The sequence below is a fragment of the Cucurbita pepo genome, unplaced genomic scaffold (assembly GCF_002806865.2).
Source record: "Cucurbita pepo subsp. pepo cultivar mu-cu-16 unplaced genomic scaffold, ASM280686v2 Cp4.1_scaffold000433, whole genome shotgun sequence".
Taxonomy (NCBI): Eukaryota; Viridiplantae; Streptophyta; class Magnoliopsida; order Cucurbitales; family Cucurbitaceae; genus Cucurbita; species Cucurbita pepo.
The window spans coordinates 1-9,126 of record NW_019646664.1 but is presented as its reverse complement, the minus strand read 5'-3'; the positions used below and the strand labels follow the sequence as shown (position 1 = coordinate 9,126).

At 38.5% G+C, this 9,126-nt stretch overlaps 2 protein-coding genes across 3 annotated transcripts; both read left to right on the top strand.

The window, feature by feature from the left end:
• The first annotated feature begins 1,245 nt into the window (after nucleotides 1-1,245).
• Nucleotides 1,246-6,592, top strand: LOC111785283. Of its 2 annotated transcripts, XM_023665690.1 has the most exons (7): nucleotides 1,246-1,579; nucleotides 1,801-2,462; nucleotides 2,614-3,374; nucleotides 3,450-3,539; nucleotides 4,773-5,253; nucleotides 5,341-5,540; nucleotides 6,163-6,592. In XM_023665690.1, the coding sequence occupies exons 2-7, from the start codon at nucleotides 2,354-2,356 to the stop codon at nucleotides 6,229-6,231; spliced, it is 1,710 nt and encodes a 569-aa protein (XP_023521458.1). In that variant the 5' UTR covers nucleotides 1,246-1,579; nucleotides 1,801-2,353; the 3' UTR covers nucleotides 6,232-6,592. The 2 variants fall into 2 exon arrangements, with proteins under 2 accessions (XP_023521458.1, XP_023521456.1); XM_023665688.1 differs by having other exon boundaries at nucleotides 4,773-5,540.
• Nucleotides 6,593-7,606: 1,014 nt separating this feature from the next.
• Nucleotides 7,607-9,105, top strand: LOC111785279 (nitrate reductase [NADH]-like; the record flags this gene model as incomplete). Its single annotated transcript, XM_023665685.1, has 2 exons — nucleotides 7,607-8,877; nucleotides 8,965-9,105. Coding segments are annotated over exons 1-2 (1,111 nt in total), but the record flags the coding sequence as incomplete, so codon positions are not given.
• Between the last annotated feature and the right edge of the window lie 21 nt (nucleotides 9,106-9,126).

Genomic DNA, 9,126 nt, shown 5'->3' with positions numbered 1-9,126 from the left:
TTTTAAAATGATTTTTTTTTTTTAAGATTTTTGAACTCATTGACACGATTATATTTAGATCCTCCGCCTTTTCAATTCTCAAATTTCCAATATATATATATATATATATATATATATATATATATTTATTTATTTATTTAATTTAATTATCCGAAATTCATAACACAGACTTTAAATAATTATTGTTACTGATTTTTTAAAAAATCTCAAATATTTAGAAAGAGATGACCTCGTATTTCCAAGTATTATTTTTAATTCCATCGCTAACTTAATATATTTATATAAATAATAATGTACATTTATTACTTTCCTTAATCACAATGTTAATCATATTGTTAATCAATTATATGCACTTAGATAAGCATTCTAATATATATATATTTAAATTATTGGTAAATTAATTTAATAAATTAATTAGATTTAAAATTCGAAAAATTGGTAAAGATTTTAACTAAAAAAAGCTCAAAGATTTAGTTGAAGTAGATTAGAAGATATTATAATTATCCACCCATACCCATCAACCCAGGATCATTCCCTAAATTAGCTAACTGACTCCATCCCAACAAACCAATTAGGCAATGTGGGACTCCCTCAGAAATCCTCGACAACAATCCTCTCTACCGAGCATCCTCAATGCTTATAGACCCCTCGAACAAACGCCCTTTAATCGAGGTCTCGAACAAAGTACACCATTTTTTCGACACTTAAGTCACTTTTGACTCCACTCTCGAGGCTCACAATTTTGAATTCTATGCTAAGTTAAGGGCATCACTCTAATACCATATTAAGAATTACAGACCTCACTACTTCAAGTATAAGCTCCCACCAAAAAGTCTCCTACCATTATTTATATACTCATAATCATTCCCTGTCATTTTTAGGTGACAACCGTGGTGCCCATGACACCATTGGAAGTCTCATACCCACCTTCGGCCGGAGCATTCTCTGCCNATTAATTTAATAAATTAATTTGATTTAAAATTCGAAAAATTGGTAAAGATTTTAACTAAATAAAGGCTCAAAGATTTAGTTGAAGTAGATTAGAAGATATTATAATTGACTCTAACTAAACTAAATTTAAAAAGAAAAAATAAAAAATAAAAAAGAAAATATGAAAATTAATTATTAAATAGATGACTTTGTCAAAATTGATTTTTTTTTTTAATTTATAAAAATTAGGAATAATTATGTATATAAATAGCTGTGTTTTTTATTTTTTTAATTATTAATGAAAAAGGATTTTATTTATTTTCTCCTGTGAAGAGAAGAGTGCCGTTCTTCGCATGTTGCATTCCCAGTATTCAATCTCTTCTGTTGTTTGCTTCTTCCAATTCCCTTCTCGTCGTCTCTCGCATGGCCGACCATTAAGAACAAACTCAATTTCCATTGCGTCTCCGGCCGAAATTCTCTCCCCATTTTCTTCAACTTCTTCGCCGATTTCTCCATACATATCTGCTTTCTGCTTCCGAGCTTTTGCATTATTCTCGGACGCATTGTTGCGATACAGCCTTCCTTCCACTACTTACTCGGAACTTCTTTCGTTTTCGGTTCGTTCCAATTTCAATCACTGATTTCAAGGGTTAGTATTCTTTGTTAATCCCTTCGTATTGCTTATTTGTTAGGATTTACTTTGGTTTATTTAGTTTTTGAATTTATTTTTGTTTTGTTTTGTTTTGTTTTGTTTTGTTTTGTTTATGATTATAGATTCTGGAATCGAAGTTTATGTTATGTACTATGCTCTAGGGTTTTATTATTTGCACTTCTGTTTGTTGTTTTCTCTGATGTTTTGCTCCTCTTTAGGGGTCTTCTTCTGATTGAATTTCTTTGCCGGGTTTCAAGTGTTGCTTCCAAATTCTGTCAACCTACTTATATTCTTCATTCCTGTTTCTACTGCCGTTTTACGCTGAGATGAGAGGCCTCTGAGTCATTGCCGCTTGCTTCCAGTCCGTTATTTGGTAAAGATGGATGGGGGAAAGAGAGTTGCTCTTCTTCCTTCCGTTGCATTTTCTTTCGAATAGTCTTTATATCATTGCCATTGCCTTCTTTTGCGGCCAGGCTTCGAAACTTTGCGGTTGTCATTCTGAATTAGAGCTCAGTACTGATTTCACTGTCATGCATGGATATGTCCGGTTTGTAGTTGTTATGATTTATAAGGCAGATTTTGTTGTCGGTGGAGAATATAAGTCTGCAAGTCAGTAGATGAGGATTAAATTTTTTATTTAGGTCGAATCAAATCTTTCCTTTCCATCCTTTGTACTTCTGGTGGTACTTTTTGTTGATAATTATTCAAAGAATGTGGTTAAGGATGCAAGAAGTATTATGCTGTTATGCTTGATCATGTTCAATTCTCATTATGGAAAGAAGTGAACCTACATTTGTTCCAGAGTGGCTGAGAATTTCTGGAAGTCTCTCTGGGAGTGGGAATTCAGCTCAACAATCTGCATCGTCTAGTTCTAACACCGGTAATTTATAGTTTATTGTAGTTCTGACACTGTCCTATTCATTTTCAATACTATCTTATTTTTATTTTAAAGATTCTATGGTCGAAGTGCTTTTTCTCCCTTTGTGGTTCTTCATTATATTCAGCAATTTGTTATTACTCTTGTTTACTAGATGGTACTTCTCAATCTCAATGCTCGAGGAGTAGAACTTCAAAGAGCATTAGCGATATGGATAAACCACACTTTGAATTCTTGGATCGGTCATCTTCATCAAGCTCAAGGAGGAGTTCTAGTAATGGGTCTGGAAAGAATGCTTACAGTAGTTTTAATAGGAATCATCATGATAGTGACCGTGAGAAGGAGAAAGAACCGTCTAATCTTGGGGACCCCTGGGGTCATGACTTTTCTAGCCCTCTGGTAAACACGTTTACCGGTAGAGTCGAGAAGGAAACTTTGCGGCGTTCTCATTCAATGGTATCTAGGAAGCCTGGTGATTTATATCCTCAAAGACTCGCTGGTGACTTGAAAAGTGGAAGCTATAATCATAAGCCTAACAGTAATGGCTTTCATTCAGGCAGTACCATTACCGGTATCACCGATAAGGCTGGTTTTTACGAGGATTTTCCATCACTTGGATCAGAAGAAAGGCAAGGATGGCCAGATGTAGGTAGAGTATCATCTCCTGGCTTGACCACATCTGTTCAGAGCTTTCCTATTGGAAATTCAACTTTGATTGGTCAGGAAGGATGGACATCAGCGCTGGCTGAGGTGCCAACTGCAGTCACAGGCAGTATGACTGCTCCATCATTTGTTCAACAGAGTGTTGCTGCCAATTCTGGTTTGGGGTCCCCAAATGCAACAACTCCACGCAAGATGGCCGAGGCTTTAACACAGGCACCAACACGATCTCGTGTTACTCATCAGTCAACTGAGGTAGTTACTTTCTCCTCTTAAGCGTTTGAAGAAAACATTTACTGCAGTTGATATAATTTCATTCTTTGTTTGTAGTTATCTGTCACGACACAAAGGCTTGAGGAATTGGCTATTAAGCAGTCCAGGCAACTAATCCCAGTAACACCTTCGATGCCCAAAGTTTCTGTAAGTTTTTCTCCAGCTACACTTTCGTTATAGTTCATGCAACAGAAATCCATACTTTTCCACTCTTTTGTTTATCTTCTTTGTACCTATTACTTCGTTTCTATCTTCTGGCCAATTGTATTAGTAAAAAAATGTCTTTGGTGTGGAGGCAAAATATAGGTAAAATAATAATAGATTAAATATGGTCTCATAGCTAAAAAACGTGATGGCATGGTGTGAACAAATAAAAAGTTTTAAATTTGGATATTTTGATCCGCATAGGAGACAAGTTCTTTCACCATTGGATTTACATAATTGAGCATTCAGGTAAATGAGAACATGTTGATTGAAAATTTTCAAGTGCGGTGTTGTTAAGTAGAACATTTCAGTAATAAAATGGAAATGAAACTAGTTCATCTCATTTTTAAGCATGATCATTTATGATCTTATTTTATTGCTGAATAGGGGAGATCTGTAATTGACCACTTCTTAGGTGAACATTTTTTTCTTCTAAAAAACAATAATGTAAGACAATGGTTCTATAAGACGTGATGAAAATGTGAAAATGATGTCTCCAAGTTCAGCACATAAATTGTGGATTCATAGCCAAATCCATAATGCAGCCACAAAAGAAACATTTTCTCAAAGATATGAAGGTTCTCTGTAGGAGTCTTGGAAAAAATTTCTATTTCTTACATGCAAATCTCCTGTAAAGCAGATCATTGGCATTTAACCACGATCTCACTAAACAGACTGTCTTGTCCTATGACTTCCTGTTCCACTGCAACACATTGGCCAGTTCTGCAGCTAGTGACCTGCCTATCTAGAGGATCCTACCATACCCTACAAATGGACAGTTTCCACGGTGCTTTTTTTATATTCAATCTCATTCTCCTTTAATTGCAAGCCAGCCTTCATTGTACTCTATTTCGTCGGGTCAGTCCCATTGTGAGCAATACTGATGGCATAGTTTTGTATAATCTGATTCTCTATTTTAATTCTGATTTGGGAATCTTCTTTTTCTCAGCCCTTTTTTTAAGAGTTGAAGGAGAATCAGCTGTCTTTTTAAACAACATTCTTGGTTACAAAGAAGTTCTCATGGTTATTATACATATGGGATTTTTTTTTAATTTTTTTTCCTTTCTGGTGAAATAATATTGACATGTTGTAGAAGACGATTGTAATGAGATAACCGAACATGTTGGCTGCAAAGCTATGCATTATCTCAAAGTTGTTGGCTCGTTTTCTTCTCAGGTTCATTCTTTTGAAAAGTCCAAGTCCAAAGGAGCATCCAGAACAGCTGAAGTAAATGTGCCTGCCAAGGGAGGTCAACAACAGCTGCCTCTAGGGCAACATAATAGTCAGCCTCTTCGAGGTGGACAAATAAAGTCTGATTCTCCAAAGACCACTCATGGGAAATTTCTTGTTCTTAAACCAGTATGGGAGAATGGCGTGTTAAAGGATGGCTCAAATCCTATTAGTAATGTCAACAGTAGAACTGCAAATTGCCAACCTTCTTCTGTTGCCTCTTCAGCAACAACTATCACTTCGAGGAACCAAAACAACCTGAATCCTTCGTCCTCTCTTGAGCGGAAGGTGGCTGCATTAGATCTGAAATCAGGATCCACTTTGGAAAAGCGACCCCCTTCTACTCAATTACAAAGCAGGAATGATTTCTTTAATCTCATAAAGAAGAAAACTGTGGTAAATGGTTCCACTAGTCTCCAAGATTCAGGTATTTTCACATCTCCCGTCAAGGAAAAATCTGGAATAGTGAGCGGGGAAATAGGTAATGCTGCAATGCATCCTTCTACTGTTACAGATGATGAGGTAGCTAGCAATGGCGATACCACTGAAGAGGTTCAGAGGTCTTCTGATGTTGTGAATAAGAGTTTGAGCACTAACTTAGCATTATGTACAGATGAGGAAGAGGTTGCATTTCTTCGTTCTCTTGGATGGGAAGAAGATTCAGGAGAGGATGAAGGGCTAACAGAGGAGGAGATTAATGCTTTTTATCAGCAGGTTTGGTGCTTGCTGCCTATCTTTTCATTCAAGTTCTTGCTTTCTGCATTATCTGTTTATCATCTTTTTTAATATTTCAGTGTCAGTTTTCTTATCGAATCAAATGTTGATGCCAATATCCATGTGTTTAATCCTTCTCGTATGTTGGTCAATAATATGCATGAGCCCAGCCTAAGCTTAAAATATGTCGCTCTCAACCATATTCTTTGATTAGGAGGCATGAATAACCATGGACGTGACTCGTTATCAGGACAAATTATGAATAAAGTATCATTGGTTTCCCACAATGTTAAATTTTTTTAGATGGTATATGCATTGTTTAGTTGTCTTACGAGACTAGTTAAGGTCCTCATAAGCTAGCTTAGATATTGGACACTACGATTATCAGAAGGGAAAATAAATCATGAGTTTGTAGGGTTGAGCTACAAACTATGCATGTGACAGTAGAAACCAAAACTCACAATGTCGCTTCATTCTTTTCTTTTTCCTGTTTAATTTTACTGTTTTGATGGAAATTGACTTTAGGCGAATTACTACAGTAAAGATTGAATTTAAGAACTCAAATTGTATTTATACAACAATTTTCGGGGCACTTAAAATGTGTTAAATTGTTTTGTTGCAGTACATGAACCTGAAGCCATCTTTGAAGCCGATCAGATGCAAGTTACCAGAACCCTCCAGCGCTGTCTGAATATGAAAAATCTTTCCTATGGGATCTCATCTGACTTGGTGATCCCAAATGCCTGATATCAACTTGGTTTTGGGGTAAGTTGGGTTTAGGGTTTTATTCCTATTTTTCTTTTGACAAGAAAAAAAAAAAGAAAAAAGAAAAAAGAAAAAATTGACAACGTTGGGAAGGATGCAGAGAATGCGTGTTACTTTGGCGAAGTGCAAATAAAGTGAAAATAGGAAGTCTCTGCTTGCATACAAGTTTTCAACTTGGTTGTCTTTTCGTTGTTCTGAAGGACACTTAGGGGAAGGGGATGGAGGTGCTGTACTTTTTGTTTGCAATTGCAGCTGAAGATGTCACTGCCATCTCCACATTTCCAGAATTTTGGCTCTTTTGTTACTCTTTAAGCATTCAAAAGCCTCATTTGCTTCGTATAGGGAAAATAAATTTAATTTTAACCTCTTCATAATTATGCTTTATCTTAGTTCTTATGTTTGATCTTATTCGAGTTTATCATGCAAATATTACCATCAACTTTATGAATCTTTAATACCAAGACAGGAAAATGACTAAAAAATTTACATTTTCCCATAAATTGGACGGTGATTCTTTATGGCACCAAGTATATTTGTTCCTGACTTCCTCTGCAGCAGCCTCCACTGCCATTTGAGAGCATGTTGGAGATTTTCATTTCTTGTTACTAAAAAATGGCCTTTCCTTTAGTGGAGGATTATTTAACTCTTTAATCAACTGTAGCTCAATCCCTCTATTGGACCATATCACATTAACAAACCATACTTTGTAATTATAGTTGCCATGGATTCCACTATATAGCTTTTGTAGCCGACTTGGGTTCTTTTTTGGAAGGATCAGGTAGATTCTGTGATACGTTTTCCAAGAGTAGCATAATGATAATTACGTATTTTAGGTGCGAAAAAAAAATAAACGTCTTTGAGTTACTTTGTTCATGTAAAGAGGCAATGGGTCGGTGTGAGTTCCAGAGGGTGTGGCTTTGTTTTGTTTGGTGAAAGAAGGAATGAAGGTTCTCGAAAAGCAGTAACCATGTCCATGTCCTGTGTATGGCCCACCGGATCCAGAGTTCCTGTACTGAATTATGCTGCTGCTGCTGCTTCTGCGTTGGTCCATGGTTACTGGGATAGAATAGTTATATATAAAATAAAGGGTTTGTTTGAATTAAGGTTGGATGGCCTTAAGCTTCCTCCAAAGGCCACATTTATCCTCTCTCTGCCTCTCTTCCCGCACCCCCCACCTACCCACCTTCCCCTGCAATACCCCCGCCCCCAGTTGCGAGCTATGCCCCTCTGTATAGATCTTTGCTGCCTTTGGGGCTCTTGGTTCCTTCCCCTTTTGCTCCTTTTTTGACCATTTACTCAAAATGTAGACCTGAAGAACAGCCCACTGGCTCGCTCTGTTCTGCGCACACCAAACCGCCTCTTTAGCCCTCCAGCCCAAACCGACTCTTTCCCCTCTCTACAAATTATGGATGATTCATTCTTTTTATAATATTATTTTAGTCCTCATCGCCAACTTGATCTTTGCTTTTGCTTTTGATTTCTTGTCTTCTTCTGGGTTGTTCCCTATATAAACGTTCTCTCCCTTCATTTATCTCTCTCAGGGAACACTCCTCTGTTTCTTTCACTTATAAACGACTGGAACTCGAACTAAACCATCTTCACATGGCTACCTCTGTCCATAATCGTCAGTTTCCCCATTTGGATTCCGCCATTCGTGGCTGTAATTTTCCCTCTAATCCGGAGTTCTCCGTGCCCAAGAAGACGGCGGCAATGGAGAACGCCGGCGATGATGACTTCTCCAGTGACGACGACAACGACTCCGATTTCAACGACTTGATTCGAAAAGGGTTGAGCGAATTGGAGCCGTCGATTCACGATCCGAGAGATTCCGGCACGGCGGATGGTTGGATTGAGAGAAATGCGTCCATGGTTCGTCTTACGGGTAAACATCCTTTCAATTCGGAGCCGCCGTTACCCCGTTTGATGCACCATGGGTTTATCACTCCGGTTCCGCTTCATTACGTCCGTAACCACGGCCCGGTCCCTAAGGCGAATTGGAACGATTGGACCGTCGAGATTTGCGGTTTAGTGAAAAAACCAACCCGGTTCACTATGGACCAACTCGTTAACGATTTCCGTAGCCGGGAATTTCCCGTCACACTCGTCTGCGCCGGTAACCGCCGGAAGGAACAGAATATGGTTAAGAAAACCATCGGATTCAACTGGGGCGGCGGCGGAATCTCCACGTCGGTCTGGCGAGGGGTCCCACTCCGAGACGTGTTAAAGCACTGTGGAATCTTCAGCCGTAAGAAAGGGGCCCTCAATGTCTGCTTTGAAGGAGCAGAGTGTTTGCCCGGCGGCGGTGGGTCCAAGTACGGCACTAGCCTGAGAAAGGAAGTAGCCATGGACCCAGGTAGAGATATAATGCTAACGTATATGCAAAACGGCGATCTGTTAGCACCGGACCACGGATTTCCCGTTCGGGTCATCACGCCGGGATTCATCGGCGGCCGGATGGTCAAATGGCTAAAACGCATTATCGTAACCACAAAAGAATCAGATAGCTATTACCATTACAGAGACAACAAAGTCCTCCCCTCCCATGTCGATGCAGAATTGGCAAACGCCGAAGGTAAACAAAACCCAGAAATCAAATCATATAATCAATTCTAACTGCAACATTACAAGAACTAACACGGCGGAGTTAATGAATTCGTAGCTTGGTGGTACAAGCCGGAGTGTATTATCAGCGAACTGAACATAAACTCTGTTATAACCACACCATGCCACGAGGAAATCCTGCCGATAAACTCATGGACTACACAACGGCCGTATACGTTAAGAGGATATGCATATTCCGGTGAGTTTTGCGTCTTTTTTT